Here is a 23,330-nt window from a genome sequence, read left to right on the forward strand (position 1 = left end):
ACTGCAAATTAAAAAGCACATGAAAACATCATGATTCAAATATTTATTCTAAAATATCTGTTCAGAAATTGAAGCAGAACTTAGGCCTAACAGAAACACAAACCCAAGGCACTGGCACTGTAGCCCTTTTGAGGATTTGTTTGACAAATCTGCAGCCCGCCTGTCATCTCCTATGATGTCAGCGGCATATGAACAGTGATAGGAGACCTTACTCAGCTGCCCCAGTTAGCCTTCACCTGTCGGCGCACATACCTTTCCTTCTTACCTGCAGAAGTTAGTGCTCCCATTCGCAGAGTTTTTACATCGTGGACACGATGCTGTTCTACGGGAGTTGCAGCTTGCTGCTGGCACTGGTGACTTTTCACGGCGCCGCTCGCACAGAAATGGTGTTCCGTTGTCCGAGCTGTACTGCGGAGCGTCAGGCGGCTTGTCCGATGCTCATGGAGACGTGCGCAGAGATTGTTCGCGAGCCTGGCTGCGGCTGCTGTCCAGTGTGTGCCCGGCAAGAGGGCGAGCTGTGCGGCGTTTACACACCGAGATGCGCCAGTGGTCTGCGGTGTTATCCCAAGCCGGATTCGGAGTTGCCCCTGGAGCAGCTGGTTCAAGGGCTCGGGAGATGCGGACGTAAAGTGGATACTGAGCCCACTGGAAGCGCAGAGCCTCGAGAAGTCAGCGGTCAGTGATTTAAATTGTTTATAAGTGATTTAAGTCATGATTTATATTGCAGTAACCTAGGCAATTGTATAAAGTAGCCTAGCAGAGTTATAAATATGGGATTTGCATAATTTGCTTCTACATGTTAAAATAATGGTAAAACAACAGTTGATTTATTGGAACTAATATATACTTATACAGGAGTTTGGTATTTATCTATTTTTTTCACATATTATTATGTAGCCTAATAGACACAGAAGGCATTTATTTTAATAACACACTGTATGAAAAAGTACAAATAGCCTATTTAATAAAACACCATTTGTATGTCTTGACAAAATTAATGAAAAAAAGTATATTTTCTAGTTAAGTTTTCTATTCCAAATTTTTCCGATATTGTAACTTATCAGCAGTCATCAATAAAAGACTTGATTAATTGGTAGGAGCCCGGTATCCGTCGTTCTTGTTTTAGCCAACAATACATATTCTGGCCTAAATAATATTTTAACAGCCTGTTAGGCACCTGTTGTAGCAGAATAAATGTTTTATCTCTCTGAAAGTGAACATAAGGTGAAAAAAAGAAAATAAATAAATAAAAGGAAAGCGTTTTCTGGAGAACTATAGGGAGTAAATGGAATGCAACAGTGATAGCAAGACGGATTTTGCGCTTTGACCCTTTCCTGCAGTAAATGTATCATTGTGTGTGTGTGTGTGTGTGCGCGCGCGTGAGAGCGGATGGGTCTGAACAAGTAGAACTGGAGGACGGGTCTCGACCAAGAACAAATAGTGGCGCCTTAAGGAAATTTTAATTGGTAGCCAGATGCGTGCAGTAAAAAGGTTAGATACGGTAGTACACCCAAATTAAAAAAAAAAAAAAAAAAAAAAAAAACTGCGTTGTCTTAAAAATAATTGATCACTTAGGCTACTACATATGCAATTTCATAAATAACCTAAGTAAATAGGCTGATGTTTATTATGAATCCTATGTTTGAATCCCATGAATGTTTAGGTCTGTGAATCGATTTGGTTAGGAATGTGGAGCCTCTATATGCTACTGTAGATCGTATAGACACATAACAAACTTACTAAGTAGGGGGATAAACGTTACATTTAATCATTATAGCCCCACCTTGTGTTGTATAGATCTAGGCTATACTGTATAGGCTATCTGAATAGAGAGATTTGGGATTAGCAGGTCTCTGTGATTTATGGTTTCTCAAACAATTTTAGGAAAGAAAATAATATTAATTATTATTATTATTATTATTATTATTATTATTATCATCATCATCATCATCATCGCAGAAGGTGGATCTAGCACTTTTGTTGCTTGGTCATCTAATAAAATAAAGTAGGTGCATTTCAGTTGAGTAGTCTGTTTTTGGCTCCATGGTTTTAAAAAATTTAGCACTTTTGATCACGAACATGATGATGAAGCCAGACGGAGTGCTTCCAAGTGCTTCTAAACAGAAAATAAGTTTTTAGAATACACTGGCTAAGTTCCTAAATATATTTATTATTAGGTATTAGAGTGAATGCAAAGTTTGGAATAATTAGCAAAATAATTTGGTTGAATTGGATTGCAAAACATCAGGTGAATATGTGTTTAGATGCTACTATTAAAGGGCTCCTCCAAAGGTCTGCAAAAGTCAAGAGGATGTGATGGAAGAAGTACAGTGTCTTTAATGGATTGTATTGTTGTTTAATATGACTATTGTTTTATGATTTTTCTTTTTGAAAATGATTTTTCTTTTAGCTGAAACTTAGTAAGTTTTGTAAAATACATGTAATATTGGATTTACATTTACATTTATTCATTTAGCAGACACTTTTATCCAAAGTGACTTACAAATGAGGACAGTGGAAGCAATCAAAGACAACAAAAAGAGCAATGATATATAAGTGCTATAACAAGTCTCAGTTAGCTTAACACAGTACACGTAGCAAGGTGTTTAAATGTTTAAATGTAGAATTTATATTTATAAAAAAATATTGTACAGTATGTATGATTTTTTTCTTCTTTCTTCTTTCACCTGTAAATAAAATCAAATAGACCAACTGTAACCCATGTTTTTTTTGTGATATTGGAAATAGAGCACTGTTGAAACAATATACTATGTACTATAATTCCTGCCTACAGTCTTAGATTTTAAAAACAGGCATGTTTTATATCATATTTTATATATATAGTACGTAGTGTTCATGAACTGCAGGGTTCTTCATCTCCTGCGCTGGTGTTGACAAAATAGCTTTGGTGGCATCAACATGCTAGATTGTGCTGCAGCACTGTCTTGCTAAATGTGATCTTGTCTCAGACGACCACTGGGACAAGACCACAGGAAACAGATGATTCCTCTGCACAATCTGACATTACTGCAGCCTGGAATTGAACTGCTGGTTTCGTCTGGTCAGAGGAGAACAGGCCCCCTAACTAAGCCTGGTTTCTACCAAGGTTTTTTCTCCATTCTGTCACTGATGGAGTTTTGGTTCCTTGCCGCTGTCGCCTCTTGCTTGCTTAGTTGGGAACACATAATTTACAGCAATATCATTGACTTGATTGCAAATGATTGCACAGATACTATTTAAACTGAACTGAGATGATGACATCACTGAATTCAATGATGAACTGCCTTTAACTGTCATTTTGCATTATTGACACACTCTTTTCCTAATTAATGTTGTTCAGTTGCTTTGACACAATCTTTTTTGTTTAAAGCGCTATATAAATAAAGGTGACTTGACTTGACCAAAAGGTCTTCTTAAAAACAAACAAATTTGGTCTGTCTGTGTGGAAATATTCGTGCTCAGTGTGAATAGGAATCCATTGTTTTTGTTTAAAATCTTGAACATTCACATCAATATTTGATCTGGGTTTTTTGAAGCTCTACTCTACACAAGTGTTCTCCAAATCCTGTTATGGCAGAGGGCATATTTTCTGGTGAAAGACAAGCGTAGCTTTAACACCAGACAGCCTCACTTAACATTGCTGTGACACAACAGAAATGCTATTGAAGTACATTTTGACCTGCTAAGCAATTGTTTATAAGGTGGTATTTTAAATCTTAACAGTCTGAAGGGTGATTGGGAGCATTCAATTGGTATGTCGTTGCTCTATTTTTTTTTTTTTTTATTAATTTTTATTTGGACTTCAGGAGTCCTCATCCTAATTTTCACCCTATTTTTTCTAGCTTAAAAAAGGTTCTCTGTAGGCCAACTACTCCATCATTTCTCCTTTGACTAAATATTTCTTGATTTTCACAAAACAAACAAAAAATAACAATAATGAATAAAAACAGATAATTACAGAATAGCTAAAGTTTAGAAAATATTAAATATGAAAATAGGTATGTCTGAAAAAAACAACATGATGAATATTCCATTGTACATAATAAATATTACAATTTAACTATTTCCATTTGTCTAAAGATTTATGAAAGATTATGAAGTACCATATATGTGAACTCTAATCTCCCAAAGTACAGGTATAAAACCATTTTAATTAAATTTAGCAGTATTTAGGAACTGAGAAAGGTTCATCAGTTTAGTGATTTTTTATAAGATGACAGAGAAATTCAAGAGAAAATATAACAAATTTAAAAACAATATTTTGAAATAATTGATACTGGTGTGTTTGTCTCATTATCATATTGGAAGGGGCAAAGGCAATATAGAATGTATACTTGAAAATTATGTAATTAGATGAGAAGGACATGCAAAGTTTGTTGTTGTCGTTTTCTTTTTAAACAAACCATAAATTTACAGGGCAAGAAAATTTAATTAAATTAAAAACTACTATTAATACTAAACAAGATCATCCTTGATCTTGATCATATACAACCAAAACCCTGTGATAGGCTCCAGCATCCCCATGACCCTGCACATTAGAAAATGGATGGATGGATACATGGATGGTTGGATACCACAAAATTCATCAGAATTACTCAGCTCATGAAAAGATTTATATGGAGATTCCAGACACAATGTCCATCTTATTTTTAACTTGTGGGCACAAGTCATAAACACACTGTTGTGTTTTACAAAGAGTTTGACTATTTACTGCACTTTATTATTCATTCTAGTTATTTACCTCTAGTGGCTAATTTATCAGTCGTCTCACATATATTGCTATTTATTTATTTATTTGGAGAAAAAAAAAAGTACTTTTCAACATGCCCTTGCTCTCAAGCTATCTGCAGTTTGATGGTCTGGAGTCTGCTGGTCTGTCAAACTGAATATACTTGAATATGCCACCCAAATTAAACCTATAACAACGAGGATACATGAACAGTCAACAAAACGGAGGAATGATGGAAATATATCAGAGATTAATATAGTAAATGCTTGATTGGCAAACATACAGATAACAGTACAGACAAGAGGCAAAAATGGCACAACACAACAGTCTAAAGGAGAAAGGAAATGAGGAATAGGTGAACAGATGTAATGACCAGGAACCAATAAAGGAAATCAAAAGCAAACACATCAATCACTCGACAAACAGGAGAATAAGAGAGAACCCACAGACTAGGCCAGAGTCCTAACAGTACACCTTGGCAAAGGAACTCATCAACTAGCAACAAATTAAGAATGGCTCTACTGATGACATTGAATGCTGAACCACATTCAAACACACCCCAATCTCTACATCACTAAGTGGAAATATTTGCTTAATGCCGCCCAAAAGTTCATGCAAAGAAAGAAGACCTGGTTTCAGTAACCATAGTTAGTGTTGAAGCAGCCATGTCAGGGAGATGCTGTATGTATATAGGCAAAAGCAAAAACACTTTATGTGGCATTCCAGTAGATGCATCTAGGAATCTTTAAGATTACTTACAACAGAACAGCAATGCATTTTATAGACGACCATTTCATGAACCTAGGAGAGGAGGTAATTATGACTTTTGTGACAGTTTGGCACTTTTGAGTTTTGTTAATAGTTTAAGTATTTGCTATTGAATGTTCAAATGTGGAGTTTTGTGCATTGTGCACACGCATGTGTGTGTGAGAGAGAGTGAGAGAGACAGCGTCACACATTAGAGTTAGCTGTCTTAATCGTCAGTGGCTTTTGTACTGCAAACACATAAGAGCTTCATCACTGTGTCTGTCGTGGGACTCTGTTCCCATTTCAGGCTTGAACTGATGGTAAAACTAAGGACATTCTTTACATTTATTTTGAAAGATGAAGCTCGCAATTATTGAAAGTGGCATTACATTTCCGATGAGTGCTTGTGGTGTTTGGCCAATTACAATGCACTGGGTCTGTTGGCCAATCAGAGCCGGCTGCCCTTGTCAGAAGGGACTTTGTAGAAAACAATGCGTTCGAGAGAGGCGGGGCATAGAAGATCTACAATAATGTACAGTATTTAAAAAATAATGAGTTTTTTGAACATTAAAGCATGTCAACATATTATGTTACAACAAAAACCCCTTTAAGAAAAGGCAACCTTTTAAAAATTTCGTTTCCTGTTTCTGGATGAAGAAAACTATCTAAAAGTCTGAAAATGCTTGCTGGCATGCTGTTGGTAGAGAGGCAGCCTTTGCATACAAATGTACCTGGATGCCCAATAATATGCAGCTCTTCTTCAGCTTGGAGAAGCATCTTCCTAGCCTTTCTCCAAGTGGGATGACATAGTTGAATGGAAGCCCGAGCTGGTGGAATAGCAGACTGGACTTACTGGACTTATTTTGAGTGCAGATGAAGCAAGCAACAACAAACTGTCTACCACTGTTTGCATTAGGATCCAAGTCCAAGTCTAAAATAGAATTTTCTAACCTGATATACTGTAATTGATACAACCTCTTAAAAATGTGGCACTTGTTCTGCAAAATGCTTAAACAACAGTAAAATAGTAAATCAGTCAATTGTGTTGTTATTCTATAAGAATATAATTTGATGCCTGTGAGATATTGAAGTATAATACAGTATATGACATGAATGGTGGAATAGTGGGACTGCATACATTTGAACATGGGTCATGGAAAACCCCCAGTGTAAAGTTTTGGCCATAATGGAAAGTACTAAATGTGCTAACAGCACAGAGCAAGTAGGTCTTCATATATTGGTCTCATCTTCACTAAGAGGAAAATGGTTGGTGACCCCCTTCCCATTTGCAGTGACCCGAAAAAATAGGCCTCACAAAGCCCTCAGCACCTGGCAGATGGACTCAAAAATAAACGGACTGCTTATAAGCTATACCTACAGGGCTGGGGAAGCGGTACTCGTTGGACTAAAATAGCGCAAACTAATCCCCCAGTTTTCTGCAAGAGCGGGTATGGCTGCCATCCCCCCCTAGGGCGACTCAGCAACTCAAATGCCAAGAATCTTACTGTGTCTGTGTCTAGAATAAACTCTCTACCTCCCCGCAGCAGCTTGGAGATAACACAAACAATGTGAGAAATGTTGAGGCGAGCATGTTTGGGGTGGGAGCAAGCAACGGTCTAAGGTCCTCTTTGGAATTTGCGGAGGTGGTGTTTTTTTTTTTTTTTTTTTTCAGGAGTTTTCATGGTATAGTTATAGTTCATACATGTTGGTCTGGGGTAAGGATGTAGGGCAGCAATGTTTCCCCAAGGCCCAAATTATGGTTATTCAGTGAACCTTGTTAGTCACTTAATACCATTTAGTCAAGCTTGTACTGTCTTGCCTGCATGCTGTAAAGCAAACCTCATTTGTCTCTAATCATTGCTTTTGATATCTTATGTGTATAGTTACTCTGCAAGTGTCCAGTGAAATATAGATGCAATTTAATTTGGAGGAATTCTTTGTGGAAAAAGATTGCTGAAACTCAATAAAATGTTATTTGTTTAGTTAGAGGTGATGTTTACATTAGTTTTTTTTTTATTATCTAAAAATAAAACTGAAATTAAAACTAAAACTAAAGTACTATAATCTTAATTTATCATAAAATAATGGAAATAAAATAACTGTAATAAAATAAATAACATGCTGCATTTTACTCACCTATGTGTATATGATTTTCTTCTTTCAGACGAATACAGAGTTATATAAAAAATTGTCTTTGATATTTTACGTTGCAGTCAGTTGGTGTTGCATTGCTTGTCAAGATCCATTTGTCTCTCCACTCACCTTGAGTCTGTTTGAGCCTATAACTCTGCCTGATATTTTAAGACAATTTAAACCCTCTGGATCTTCCTCCTCGATTTTTTAAACATCTGAGAAGAGATTTATGCTGACCCCTCAGAGGACCTCAGATGATGCTAACCCTGTATCAACAAACAGAACTAACAAATATTGCTGCAAGTGTGATTGCATCATAAAATAATTGCTGTTAATAATGTTCATCATCTGGTTGACTACGTCTTGTATAGATTTTTCTGAAAAATCCTGTCAAATGCACACAAACTGACAGTCACCACTCATAAGCTTCTACTAAATATTGTAGAAACATAATTTTCTGTAAAGTTGCTTGGTAATGATTTATATTGTAAAAAGCTCTATACAAATAAACTTGAATTGAATTGAATTAAACATATTTTTAAACATATTTTTGAGGTGATTGGGCCTGTTTTTAAGATTATGGACAGCTGCCTTGAAATAGCAATGGTTCCAGAAGACATGAAGCACACCATTGTACATCCACTTCTTAAAAAGCCTAATTTAGATCTGACTAATTTTAGGCCAGTCTCAAACCTCCCTTTTATGTCAATTTTTTTTTTTAGAAAATAGTGTTTCACTAACTAAAGAGCTTTCTGTGTAATAACAATATTTTTGAAGTGTTCAAATCTGGTTTTAGGAAAAAACATTATACAGAAACAGCACTGGTTAAAGTCTGGTTAAGTTAGTGCTGTTAGATCTGAAGGTGACATTTGAAAGAACTGACCACTCTGTTTCTCTGCTTTCTCATTTAGAGCACCGGGTGGGCATTCAGGGTAATGCTCCCAAATGGTTTTATTCCTATATTAACAATAGAAGGTTCTATGTTAGTGTTGGTGAATTGACTTCAGGTGCAGCTCCTCTTATGTGAGGGGTCCCTCAAGGCTCTATTCTAGCTCCAGTCTTGTTCTCTTTGTATGTACTTCCTCTGGGGTCAATTTTTAGGAAACATGGTGTCTCCTTCCATTTTTACGCAGATGATACCCAAATCTATTTGCCCTAGAATCTAATAACAAGGGTTTGGATGCTCTGCTGTCGTGTCTAGCTGATGTTAAGACCTGGTTGTCCCTAAATTTTCTTCACCTTAATGAAGTCAAAGCTTTTTATTGGTGCTATATAAATAAAGTTGAGTTGATATACAACTAGCATGCCTCAGGAGTGAGTAAAACACAACCTAATTACAATTTTTGGGTGAACTAGCACTTAGAACTTAGCTTTAATTAAGAACTAGAACTTAGCTTTAATTACTTAACCATCAGATCAGATTTCGGAATAATCTGACCTGTGTTGCAATGCAATGTGAAGATAGGAACATGTTACTGTGAGGTCCCATTAGTTATCATTATATTTACATTTAGTGATTTAGTAGACACTTTTATCCAAATCAACTTACAAATGATGACAATGGAAGCAATAAAAATCAACAAAAGAGCAATGCAATAACAAGTTCAGTTAGCTTAATGCAGCACACACAGCAATATTTTTTTTATCATATAATAAATAAAAAGAAAACAAAAAGTATATAAACATTATATAGTTTTAACTTTTAGAAAGGGTGCTAATATCAAATATACATTTTAACAAAAAAAAAAAAACAAATGCAGGTAATCCATAGATGAGAGATCAACAGAATGTTTAGGTTTTGTTATGACTATTGGCAAGTGGAATTTGCATGCCAAGACCTTCCCTATTAAGCATGGGCTGGTTGTCACAGTGTCTGGTCTGTGTTTCCCTGGGTGTCCACTAGTGGTCTCACTTGCCCATATTCACCCCACTGCAGGCACTACATTTCCCACAAAGCCTTTGTCCCTTTTATCACTGTTAATTGCACCCCTGTTAATTGCACTCAGCTGTCTCCACTTTCATCGTTTTCACCTGTCTATATAAACCGGTCTGTTTCTATCTGTTTCATGGAGTCCTTTTTTTTTTCCGTCACCCGGCTTTCTCATGTCCCTTGTGTTTTTGTTTTTTGGACTGCTTTCGTTGTTTTTGACCTCCTGCCTGTTTTGGATTTGCTTTTGGATTACCCTATTAAAACACTGCAATTGGATCTCTCATTTCCTGTGTGCATTCGTAACACTGGTATGAGATTTTGACGGTATGATAACCTTAAGCAAAAATATCACTGTATCACGGTATTGTTACAGCTCTGAAAAGTGTTATTTTTAAATAACTGGGAAACCGCTGTACATAATATATTTTGTTTTTGAGCAAGATACAGAACATTAGAAACTTGTTTTTTTTTTCTTCTTTTATTTATAAAAAGAAACAAAAAGACTGACATCTTTAACCTAAATCTGTAATTACAGTTATTTAATTTTAATTATATAATTCAAATATAATTTATATCATTTCACATAATTTAGTTATATAATAATAATCATACACATAACTTGATTGAATAATAACCCAATTTGAATCAAAAACAGAATATTCTGACAAGATTTGTGAAATTATACCACACCAACTTTTTAGAAGACAGTCAGCTTCCCTCAGAAACACATTCATGTAAACCCTCAAATCAATATTGAGGATTTACTTCCAATAGTTTGTGCATCATGAACAGTGAGTGATTTGCCTGCTACAATGTTTTTCTCTGTGCGTCCATCTTCAGCGTCTCTGGCCTGTGATAACGGGCATTAATAGAGTTCATATTATCAAATAAATGACATTTGTGCAATTCCAGAACAGAGAGTCGCAATAAGGCAAAAAATGGCCGGTTGCTGATCGTGTAAATGCGTATATTTCAGCTATCCGCGGCGTAACATGGCGAGAGAACCAATTGCGGGTAAGTCGTTTATTTAGGGATAATACAAAGGGGTAAACAGTCCAGGCAGGGGTCAAAACCAAACATAATCCAAATCCAACATAAACAAGACACGAAGACAAAGCAAGGCAAGACAAGGCAAGAGTTGACGGACCTGAATAATACACGACATTAAACAGGGACTCCGTAACACAGACTAAGACAGACTGGGTATAAATAGACAGAAGGATAATGAGGGAACAGGAGACAGGTGGGGGACAATCAATTACACAACAAGGAGGAAGGTGACCAAATAAAGGAACAGAAAGTGATCTGGTGACAGACACCGTGAGAAAGGAGGACATCTAGTGGAACCCCAGGGAACAACAACCCAGACACTGTGACAGTACCCCCCCTCTACGGAGCGGCTCCCAGACGCTCCATGACAAGACACAACACAGAGACCAGGAGGGAGGCGGACAGGTGGAGGCTCAGGGGGAGGGACGGAGGGCCAGAAAAGAAAAACATGGAGAACAAACACCAGAAATGTAACCATAAAACAGGGAGACCAGGAGGGAGGAGGGCCGGAGGAGGTTCAGGGGGAGGGACGGAGGGCCAGACTAACTGAGGGGAACAGGCAGAAACATAACAAAAACCAAAAACACAAAACAGAAGTCCATGAAGGACATAATGTGGCGCCCACCAGGGCAGAGCCGAAGACCACCACAGCCATGTGGTCGAAGCCAGAGCCCTCCAGGGCGGAGCAGAAGACCACCACGTCCTCGTGGTCGCCGCCAGAGTCCCCCAGGGCAGAGCGGAAGACCACCATAGCCATGTGGTTGAAGCCAGAGCCCTCCAGAGCGGAGCGGAAGACCACCACATCTTTGTGGTCGAGGCCGGAGTCCACCAGGGCGGAGCAGAAGACCACCACAGCCATGTGGTCGGGGCGAGGGCCCCCCAGGTCAAAGCAGAAGACCACCACAGCCATGTGGTCAGGACGAGAGCCCCCCAAGGCGGAGCTGACCTCTGTGTGGCCGGACCAACGGGATTACGAAACTCCGGTAATCCCCCTGTGTCTTTACTGGACTCCAGAAGATCGGTGACTTTACCTGACTCTGGAGGGTCAGCGGTGACTAGACCTGACTCTGGAGGGTCAGCGGTGACTAGCCCTGACTCCGGAGGGTCAGCGGTGACTAGCCCTGACTCCGGAGGGTCCACTGGAACCTGACTCGACTCCGGAGAGTCCACCGGAACCTGACTCGACTCCGGAGAGTCCACCGGAATCTGACTCGACTCTGGAGAGTTCGCAGGAACATGACTCGACTCTGAACTGTCTGTGAAAACCTGAGGCGCCTCGGCTTCGGGCACTGCCTCTGGAACGGCCTCGGTCACTGCATCGGGAACGACCTCGGGCACCGCCTCGGGGACGGAAGCGGCCCACTCGGGAATGTCCTCCTGGATGGCAGCGGCCCGCTTGGGAACATCCTCCTGGACGGCAGCGGCCCGCTCGGGAACATCCCCCTGGACGCAAGCGGCCCGCTCGGGAACGTTCTCCAGGCTTTGAGGAACGGTAGGAGCCTGTCTCCTCTTCCTCCGCCCTCTACAATGGCGAGTCAGTGGCACCTTGACTGGCAACTCAGACGTTGAGTCGGCCATCTTGTGCTGTGGCTCTAAGCTGGCGACCATCTTGTGCTGTGGTGCTAGGCTGGCGGCCATCTTGGGCTGTGGTGCTAGGCTGGTGGCCATCTTGGGTTGTGGCGCTGGACTGGCGGCCATCTTGTACTGTGGCGCTGGACTGGTGGCCATCTTGTACTGTGGTGCTGGACCGGTGGCCAATTTGGGCATTGGCGCTGGATTAGCGGCCCTCTTGTGCTGTGGCGCTGGGCTGACAGTTGTCTTGTGCTGTGGTGCTGGATTGGCGGCCATCTTGGGTTGTGGCGCTGGCTCAGCAGCTTTGACGTGAACAGTCTTGGGAACTTCTCGGATCAGTGGCAGCATGGAGAAATAGTCTAAAAATGAGTCAGCGGCCATCTTGAGCGTCGGTGCTGCGCTGGTGGCCATCTGGTACTGTGGTGTGAGGCTGGCTTCCTTCCTGTCTCGTGGTGCGGGGTTGGTGGCCATGCACCGCAGTGGCGCTGGGTTGGCGGCCATCTTGTGCTGTGGCGCTGGGCTGGCGGCCATTTTGCTTCGTGGTGCTGGGTTGGTGGCCATGCACCGCAGTGGCGCTGGGTTGGCGGCCATCTTGGGTTGTGGCGCTGTGCTGGCGTCCATCCTGCCTCTTGGCGCTGATCTAGCGGCCATCATGGGCAGTGGTGCCACCATGGCTGGGGTGCGCTTCTTCTCACCTCTCCGTCTGCCATGGTGAGACGGTGGCTCTTATCCATCCCACACGAGCCCCGGGTCGAAGGGCGGTCCTGCTTGAGAGCGATACTGAGTATCCTCTCGACCACTTCCTCCTCGGCAACCTCCTCTGGTTCCCCGGAAAACCACCAGGCGAGTTCCTTCAAATCCATTCCTCTCCCGCACTGTGGCTGGGGAGGAGACATAAGTCGACATATCGCTGGCTCTTGCAGTGACGGAGTCCTTCTGTCACGACACGAGATGCAAGAAACACGGCGAGAGAACCAATTGCGGGTAAGTCGTTTATTTAGGGATAATCCAAAGGGGTAAACAGTCCAGGCAGGGGTCAAAACCAAACATAATCCAAATCCAACATAAACAAGACACAAAGACAAAGCAAGGCAAAGCAAGACAAGGCAAGGCAAGAGTTGACGGACCTGAATAATACACGACATTAAACAAGGACTCCGTAACATAGACTAAGACAGACTGGGTATAAATAGACAGAAGGATAATGAGGGAACAGGAGACAGGTGGGGGACAATCAATTACACAACAAGGAGGAAGGTGACCAAATAAGGGAACAGGAAGTGATCTGGTGACAGACACTGTGAGAAAGGAGGACATCTAGTGGAACCCCAGGGAACAACAACCCAGACACTGTGACAGGTTTGTGCTGAGAAGCATCCTGGCATTCAGTGCTGTTTAGGGTTGTGGCAGGAGGGATGTAACTTCTCAATTGCCTTATTCCGTGAAGAAGGGTTACATAATTTTCAGTCAGTCAGTCATGTTCAACGTTGCATCAACACTGACGTTAGGGGTTAGAACAGCTCCACTTGGAGATTATCGAATCTTTCAAAGGTATAAGGTGTCGCCCAGCCCGCAACTCTGAAGAGGCATGTGCATCCACGACCAGGAGGAGGCAACACTTTAAGTAGAGTGTGCTCTCACCTCCAGGGGGCACAGCTCTCCTTGTGTCTGGTACACTAAGGTGATGGCATATACTAGCCAGTGCAACAAACCTTTTCTGGGAGATAGCCTTTCCCTTCTGCTAACCTCCAAAGCAGACAAAGAGCTGGTCAGAGGATCTAAAGCCCTGGGTGCATTCCACATAAATGGGACACAGCAACACAAGGGCTGGATCTGCTTCCTGCAGGGGCAGCACTTGCAGGTTCACTACCTGGTCCCAAAAGGGAGTAGTGAAAACTTTGGGCACATAACCAGGCTCGGGTCTCAGGGTAACATGACAGTCAGGGGGCCCAAACTCAAAGCACGATTTGTTTACCAAAAATGCCTGGAGGTCCCCAACGCTCTTGATTAATGTGAGCTTGACCGAAAGATTAGTCTTAAATTACAAGAGATTCATCTAAACTAAGTCATCCATCATTGCTTCTCCAACTATTTTGCATACACTGAAATGGCGGCAACATACACTTTCAAAGTGGAGGGGGACAGCCTTCACTTCAAATGTTCTTTCTCTTGACAAGAAGAACACCAATCAACTAACAGACCCCACTTCAGAGTATAGGCCTGCCTCGTTAGAGTGCCCTTTCTGTCCGATCTATGTGCCCCCCGACTGCAATTTCAACCAATTGCAATTTTGTCAAGAGGACAATGCTTACTACAGAGTAGTACACCCTGACCACAACCTCCAGCTCCCCCTGCCCACACACTTACCACTGGACCACAATGTAAAACATGGATGAAATAAGTCAGTCATCAAGATAGTCGGGGACACGAATGGCCTGTCAGACACTCCAGTAGTTGAGCACATACCATGAAGATGCGGGGAGACTGGGACAGCCCGAAGGGGAGAGGCCCCTTTGCTTATACGCCCAACCCTCAAAAGCAAACCGAAGAAACGTCTGGAGTCGAGGCAGAATCAAGACAGGAAAGTACGATTAGGTCTATAGATGCAAACCAATCCTTGTGCTGAACACACAAAAGAATGCACCCTTGAACGGAAGTTTGTGAAGTGACTAATTCAGGACTGGTTTGACATCTTGACAGCCCCGAATGAGATACTAGGTCTGTCATGGGCTGGTCCGACTGAACATTCCTTACAGTGATCCTCAGATAACCGTTGTCTCTATTCAGCGGCCGCATGGTCTTTATGACCAGAAGAACCGGACTGGGTAGTACAATATCAGACCATGGACTGAAACACAAGAGGATATTAAATACACAGTGATAACTAACAGGTTTGAGGATTGAATGAATTGTCATAGCAACTGATGAATGGCAGGAAAATGGAACAAGGGAAAACAGGAATCTAAAAGTTCATGAAAGTCCAAACTAAGACCAACTAAACTTAATGTAAAAGCGACAATAATGTATTCACTAAGAACATTTGTTAAACTATGGATTCTTATTTGCCAATGCTAAGTAATATAAATGCAACTGTTCATTGTTCGCTGAAGTGTTACGCTCAGAAACCCAGGGAAACACAGGAGACGAGAGATCCAAATGCATTGTAAGTTTAATGGGAAATCCAAATTCAGAATCCAACAAGCAGAGGGTCAAAACCAAAAATCCATCCAAAACAAACAAACAAACAGGGAAAGGAACAGGAATAGGAACTAGAAACTCGGAAGGCGAGGAAACTGGGTGACAGAAAGAAAGGACTCCATGAAACAAACAGAAACAGACCGTTTAATATAGGCAGGGTAATGACCTTCAAGTGAAGACACCTGAGTGCAATTAACAGGAGTGCAATTACTGTGATGAAGGGACAATGCTTTGTGGGAATTATAGTGCCTGCGGTGAGGTGCTTATGGGGAAGTGAGACCACTAGTGGAGACTCAGGGAAACAGAGACCAGACAGCGTGACATTAGGTCTGTTAAATAATATTAACAGATAAAACCTTTGCTTTTTATAATGTATTTGTGGTTACAATTTATTAAAAGGTGTCCTTGTTACATTGTAATTATACATTTAACTACGGAGTAAAATTATTGACATTAACATTAATATTTTATATATATTTTTTATTTGCCAAAGACTTTAAATTTTTCTCATGACCTCAAGTTCATCACTCAATTAATTTTATGATCGCACTGAAAAGGGAAAAAGGTATACTAAATCTAAGTAAACTATACAAATATTCAAAGTGTTTCTAATTGCTGTACTAAATGTAAATTATAAAATTAAAAGTGTACTACAACAGTTTGCCTAAATATAATTTTTTAAGTTCTGTTAATTACTTAAGTATAATTACTAAAACTAAAAACAAGACAAATACTTAAACCAAAGTTACCTGAGATCTAAAAATAAAACTAAGAATACAAATACAACTCATTTGAAAATGCAAAACTATAATAATGTTGTTTAACACAGTAATATTCATTATATTTTCAAATATATTATTAATATATATTATTTTAGAATATGTCTGAGTTCTCCTGTACCATGGCACAGGTTCTGACAGGTTCAGGGCTTGTCATCAGTTTACAGTAGCAATCCTGATAATAATTTAAATTCTCAATTGAGATATATTTTGTGTCATAAGTGTTGTGTACAAACCTGTCTGAATTGCTTACTGATAAGAACAATTGAAATATATTATCTGCTCTTCTCTCATTGGAAAAGAAAGAAAACTATCCTTGCAAAGAACATAGGATATTAAATTAGTGTTGATCCAGTGTAACAGATCTATATCTTCTAGTTTTCACTGACATTCTTTCAGTGGACAGTAGAACAGAGATTTTTGATCCCAAACAGATGGAGACAAGATCTTTTACTAAGGCAAGGAACATGTAGTTCCCATGTAACATCAGTGCTGACTACCATGCCAGAGTTCCAGGGTAGAATTTGCATTGGAAGATGCCAGATAAGATGGTAGTGATTAAGCTTTTTGGCATGACCCTACGCCAACATATTGGCATCCCTTCCAGCACTGCAAGTTCTTTACCCATTCAAACCAGCATGCATTTTGAGCGTCCAATCAGTTATTTCTCATGGTAGATGTACAGGTAATGGAAACAACTTAACAACCTTAACAACCCCCATTCCCCCATACCCCCTTCCCCTCATTTATTTCCTGAAGGATTTGGAAAACATCTGCAGATTAAAACAGTACCTTCCACTTTCCATTGAATGATTGTACTTGGGGAACTTGTGGAGACATCCAAAAAGTCCACTGCAGCTTATTAAGGGTGGCTTTTGAATACAAATACATAGAAAACATAAAGATAAGACTTCTGAACATAGATTCTGGGATTGATTAATGTCCTCCAAGCAACATTTGAACATTTAAGCGATACAAACATTATGGTCCATGGTTTCTAGGCTTGGCTCAAAGTGAAGATGTTTCAAGTTGAGTTTACAAAAAATCATATATATATTTCACTTAACAATAATGTCTCATCAGTTACTGCACTAGCTAACAAACTAACAATGAACAATATGTAATAGCATTTATTCATTTTTAATAATGTTACAAAGTACATTTTAAAAAACATTTTAGTAAATGTTAACAAAGTATTATTCATTGTCAGTTCATTTTAAATAATATTAACTAACCTTATTGTGAAGTGTTGTTACATTATATTTTAATAATTGTATTATTGCTATGTCATCCAGACACACCAGCTCTGCACACTAATCTTCAGTGTTTAGATAAGAAAGGACACAGTGTGCGGGACTCTAGGTCCACTTTGCTTGGTTTATCCGCTTTTATTCTAAAACAGGCCATGTCTGACGTTTTTCAGGGAAAACAGGAATGCTTCATCTCTGGATTGAAAAAGCCAGCCTCTTGCATACTGTACACCTGATTTCATTTCACTTTTGTAGAACCTGCTGGGATATAGCTTCAAAGTGATCACCACTGAGGTTAAGCAGCAAGCTCTTAAAACGTGTTGACAAGTGGAAAATTAACAAAAAGTGTTTTTGTTATTACCTGCTGTTCAGTCTTGCTGTTAATGCTGTGGTATGATTAATTTTAACCATGCATTTTGTGCCTTAGTTCAGATTTGTTTTTCATGAATGCTAAAACTCCTCCTAGATGTCTAAGAAGCTTTAAACTTTGACTGTTTATACACTTTTAATTGGTTACTTTTATTAAGGTTATTATGTAAGGAATAAATCAAGATTTAAAAAATACTGCACACCATATGTTTGTCTGACATTCATTTATCTGGCATAATTTTAAATAATTTAACAGTCCAGGCTCAATTTTTCTTCAAAACATAATAAATACCAGATTGAAAGTGTCACCCAAGGCTGTTTCTATGGAGTTACTAGACTAAGAGAGGGCAATCTTAATGGAGTCAGTATAATTTTCAATATAAATATGTACATGATTCAGAAATGTGTTAAATAATATCTTTATGTTGAATACTGAAATGTAACCATTTACTTCAATCAATCAGAATAATATAGACTGCTAGCAATAAAAAAAATTCAGCATCAACATGTCACGGTCTGCTGTTGGAAGGAGCACGTAGGAGGCACAAGGAAATGTAAACAGTCTTTAATCCAAGGAACAGAGGAGAAATCCACACAAAGGGCGATGGTGCAAACAGGCTAGGCTGCGTGGATGGGCAGGGAGTGTTTGCCCGGAACAGAACCATTCCCCCAACCTAAAATGTATGCTAATCGTAAGTTATATTGACAATTTTGGTTCTGACAGAACTTAAATGCTATGGATAATTAACAAAAACAGGTGCACTGAATGACAAATTAAACTAAACGAGGACAGGAACATGACCAAAAAATGGAACACAAGAACAGAAAGGGCAAAACAATGTTTAAAATAGCCTAAGTAATGTATAAAGTACATATACATTTTACGTTTTTAAAAATTAATTTATTGAAAAAGGAATTGCAGTAAGCACGCACACTAAACCAAACAGCAGATTTCTTCATCACTGGGCTAGTGGCTGTTGGCCATTGCATTTGTAAACATGTGTGTGATTGGTTACAATGCTCAACTCTGCAACAATACACATAAAATGAAATCTTCAATGCAGAGTGAGCAGATTCAAAGGTCTCATTTTAATTGTGGCAGCCATAATAATTTTAGTGTGTTATTGTTGTTGTTTTGCCCCCCTTTTCTAGAACTTGGGTGGCATTTTTTAATCCTGCCATGCACAGAGAAAAGTAGCTCCAGCTGTGAATAGAACTGGGCTGAAAGTTTGTTGTCACAATGAACAACGAATGACAAAAATAAATGAAAATTATAAATAAATAAAAATGACCATGAATCATTCATAGAACTGCAACTTTGACCTATCAACTCCATGTTTTGAGCCATAGATATTTAGATCACCTTTCAAAAGAAGAAAAGCAAAGATATGTGATCCCCCATAGGGCATCTAGAAAATGATTAACAGCAAAAAACAATTGCTCTTCAGTAAGTGTGTGTCATCGTGTGAAAACTATGAATACTAGTGGCATGGCTGCTGAAATATTTTTTGTAGACCAATAATGGATTTTAAATTTAAAGGCTAAAAGAAAGAAATATGTATGAATACCCTGTTAAACGTCTATTAAGTCATAAAAGGTAACAATATTAATATCACTTTATGATGAATTTTAACCTGTAAAAATCTTTGTGTCCTATCATCAGGTGAGGTACAGGACTCTTTGGACATTGGTTTGACTGAGGTTCCTCCCATAAGGAAACCCACCAAAGACAGTCCATGGAAGGAGAGTGCTGTCCTTCAACACCGTCAGCAGCTGAAGACCAAGATGAAGTACAATAAAGTTGAGGACCCTAAAGCACCACATGCCAAACAGGTAGGCGATCATAAATATAATCATACATACAATCTATAAAGTTGTTTTGATCTTCTCTGTGATATGTTCTTTGTGTGGAATTGCTCATTTGGAAAGTGCAGAGATAAGTTTATATTTGTCTACAAGAGTATATTTTTTACTCATTGCAGTATAATGTTATAAACTGTATCTAAAATCAGAATCTGCCGTAGCTGTTCCAAACTTGGAGAAAACATGTTGCTCCAATTGACTTATGATTAATAATTGTCTCTGGAGCTTATTTATCTTGGCTAAGGGCCTTGTCCACAATACAATTATCAAATCTGTTCAGTTTGTAGACTTCAGAAGCAAAGTAATGTGCAAAGAATTTTTTTTTTCAGGCTCAGTATACAAAACATTTATTTTCAGGTTGTATTTTCTTAAATAAACACCCACACATGACACAAATGCATTAGTAAGATTTTAATGGTGTGTTTGCATTACAAATTTATTACATGACACATATCATTAGATCATAGAGGAAGATAAGCCATTTGGTAGTCGATTTGAGAAATGAATGTTAAATATGACAGTGTTGTGGATATAACAATCTGACCACCATTTAAAAATACAAACACATTTATTAATTATATTTTAGAGCCAATGTCAGCAGGAGCTTGACCAGGTCCTGGAAAGGATTGCAAAAATACCCTTCAGAGATAACAGGGGCCCCCTGGAGGACCTTTATTCCATGCACATACCCAACTGTGACAAGAGGGGGCAGTACAACCTGAAACAGGTATTTAATTCCCTATTCAGCAGCAAGAAGTTCAAAGCAACAGACATTTTTGTAGTATCTGGGTAGACATTAAAATTTTTTTGGATCATTTATATGTTTCTCAAGTGGAAATCATATAATCCATCTGAATCAAAACCCATCCTATCTTAATAAGAACTGCGGTAATTCTTCAATATTAAAGCTCCAGTCCATAACTTTTTTATAATTAAAAAAATTATCCAAAATCAATATTTGAGCAAGTACATAACCAGCCAGTGTTCAAAACTATGGGCTTACTTTAGCTCAGTTTACATTGGTTAGCTTATAATAATGTTTTCTAATTTGAGTGGTATGGGTAGGTTTTCATGGGAAATTCAAACATGGCGCTGTGTCATTACGTTGTGTCTGTAAACATAAAGAAGTTATCGCATATGAGGATCCTGCAGGTGGCGGATCGTTTATAGCCTTTTCTCACAGCAGCTGGAATAATTAAATGTATCATTTTGATGGTGGATTGTAATCCAGAAAGTACAATCATAAAGTGATTATGAAAAACATGTGAATTAAATTAAATGATATTAAAGTTTTAAATGTGCTTCTGATTACATATAGCCTAGAATTACACAATAGTTTTATTTTAAAGACGAAGGGAGCATTTGCCAGTTCGAAGGGAGCTTAATTTGCTTTTTGGATTAAAAGGGCCCTCTATGTGAATGATGACCTCCATAAGGATGCATAAAACTCAACAAAGCGGTTTAATAAAGGATGTATTAATCTTGTCAATTAGCAAATTTTACTATATCAATATTTTTAAGTTGGCAGTTAAAGTTTATATGGGAATATAATATATTGTCAGTGATTTATGGCTCTGTGTATTAAATGCACCTGAATAATTTCTATCTGAAAGCATGTGATGGAGATTTACCGGTACTACAGAACCGGCTTTACTGACAAGATGTGCATGACAGTCACATCCGATTTATCATGCAGTTTGTTGATCACAAAGTACAAAGTAGATAAGGAAAACTAGGATGTTAGTTGTATTTAAAGTGCCACCATCACTGTCTAGTCCAGGGATTGGCAACCTTTTCGGCATGACGTGGCTGACAGTTCATCCCTCTCATTTCTCCCCCTCTACATCTCATCTCTTATTTTCTTAATCTCTCTCTCTCTCTCTCTCTCTCTCTCTCTCTTTAGATCCTTTATTAATTGCTTTAGTTTGAGGGATCTTAAAGTTTCTGATCCACCTTAACTTATGATGCATTTTATGTGGAGAACTTATCCTGCTTATTCAAAGAAATCATTGAAATATATGCATTTAACAGAAACATTTATATAAAGTGTATTACAATGCATTTAAGGCATACATCTTATTAGCTCATGCATTCGGCTTAAAGGAATATTCTATAAAAGTTTAAATTCAATACAAGTTCAAATCAATTTGTGGGCCTATATTTATTGCATAAAAATAAGGTAAAAGGTAAAAATCAAGGTTATTTTATTCCTCTTATTATGGAAATGAATTTAGCCAATCCATTTTAAAGAATTTACAAGTAGAAATGTTGAAAAGCTTATAATTCACTTTTATTATCCTGTCAAAACCTTTATTAAAACTGTAATTCTTGAGCTGTAATTTGTTCTCTTTTTTTAACAGTCATTTTAAGGTTTTAGGGTTAATGCATTCCTTTTGTCAAATTTCAAAATTTATATTATTTCACACAGAAAAAGTAAGCAATTTTTCCACACTAAAATCATGTTAATGTTGTTTACTTTGATATAAACAAAAAGAATGTTACACATCTTCATTATTTTCAGTATTTCCCATTCACTTCCATTGTACCGGTCAGTGCTTTTAAAAAGAAAAGTATTTCTAAAAATGTGTTTGTTGTAACCATTACAGTATATGGCCACAAATGTGTCAATTACATTTTAAATGCTAAATTTAGTTCTAAAAGCTGATTTGACTATTGTGTGTGTTTCAGTGTAAAATGTCAGTGAATGGATATCGTGGTGAGTGCTGGTGCGTTAATCCACACACAGGAAGACCCATCCCCACCTCTCCACTGATAAGGGGTGATCCCAACTGCAGCCAGTACCTTGAGGACATGGATCCCTCTATGGACCCTCAAAACTAACAATGTCCTAAACATTCCTATCCCTTCCCATCTTGACCTTCAAGCCTACATACCCACACCCTTGTCCCTAATGGAGTCAGTATTTTACACTCTCTAAACAAGCTACCAATATACCTTGTGTGTTTATACATTTTTGCGCTTGTAGATTTGAGATGGTTTGAAACAGTATTGTTACAGTTAAAGTACAAATATAACTTAACTGATAGTATTCATTCAATCCAAGCTAAGTGATGACATAAAACCAGAGGACTGAGATTAGCAGGCTCAAACTACTACTTTTCTGTAGGAAAATAACTAGGACTGTAGGATTGTAAGCTTACCTTTAACACTTTGTATTTCTCTCATTACGTTACTGGTGCTATTTGTTTCAGTACACTTCTTTTATAGGTTACCCCTTCTCACATTTTGCAGGAAATGCTATAGTAAGGTTTTTTTTTTTTTTTTTTTTTTTTTTTTTTTTGTTGGAAAGGACAGTGTTCCTTTTGTTAAACAGTGTAGTACTACATTGTACAAAAGTTTCAGTAATTTTTTTGTTAATGCATCAGGAGAATTCCAACCATATAGTACTAGGACTACACAGTTTGTCCTAATGCAGTTGATCTTCTTTTTCCAAATGCATATAACTACTGACATCTGGTGGTCACACAAAAGAGGGGCAAACATAATTATAATGCTGCATAAAATGTCAATAAACATGTGTTAAATAGATTTAATAGAGCCGTTCACTAACTATTTTAACTTAGCATTGTGATTTACTTTGTGCAAATGTTATACTCAGTTCAACCTTGCAGTTAGGTGTCATTTGTCACATGGTATTTTGAACCCAATGTTTTACATGTACACAAATAAAGAAGTATTTCAAGGTATTA

At 38.6% G+C, this 23,330-nt stretch overlaps 2 protein-coding genes across 2 annotated transcripts in view; one reads left to right on the forward strand and one right to left on the reverse strand.

The window, feature by feature from the left end:
- Positions 1-385, reverse strand: part of stk11ip (serine/threonine kinase 11 interacting protein) — a 35,973-nt gene extending 35,588 nt beyond the window's left edge. The window contains exon 1 of the mRNA XM_052558974.1: positions 266-385. The gene's annotated coding sequence lies outside the window, so the exon portion shown is untranslated. The remainder of the gene's footprint in view (positions 1-265) is intronic.
- On the forward strand, positions 315-23,327 carry igfbp2a (insulin-like growth factor binding protein 2a). Its single transcript, XM_052558975.1, has 4 exons — positions 315-675; positions 19,421-19,590; positions 20,207-20,347; positions 22,309-23,327. Exons 1-4 carry the CDS (start codon positions 315-317, stop codon positions 22,459-22,461), a joined length of 825 nt encoding a protein of 274 aa, XP_052414935.1. The 3' UTR covers positions 22,462-23,327.
- The last annotated feature ends 3 nt before the right edge of the window (positions 23,328-23,330 follow it).

The sequence above is a fragment of the Carassius gibelio genome, chromosome B6 (assembly GCF_023724105.1).
Source record: "Carassius gibelio isolate Cgi1373 ecotype wild population from Czech Republic chromosome B6, carGib1.2-hapl.c, whole genome shotgun sequence".
Classification (NCBI taxonomy): Eukaryota; Metazoa; Chordata; class Actinopteri; order Cypriniformes; family Cyprinidae; genus Carassius; species Carassius gibelio.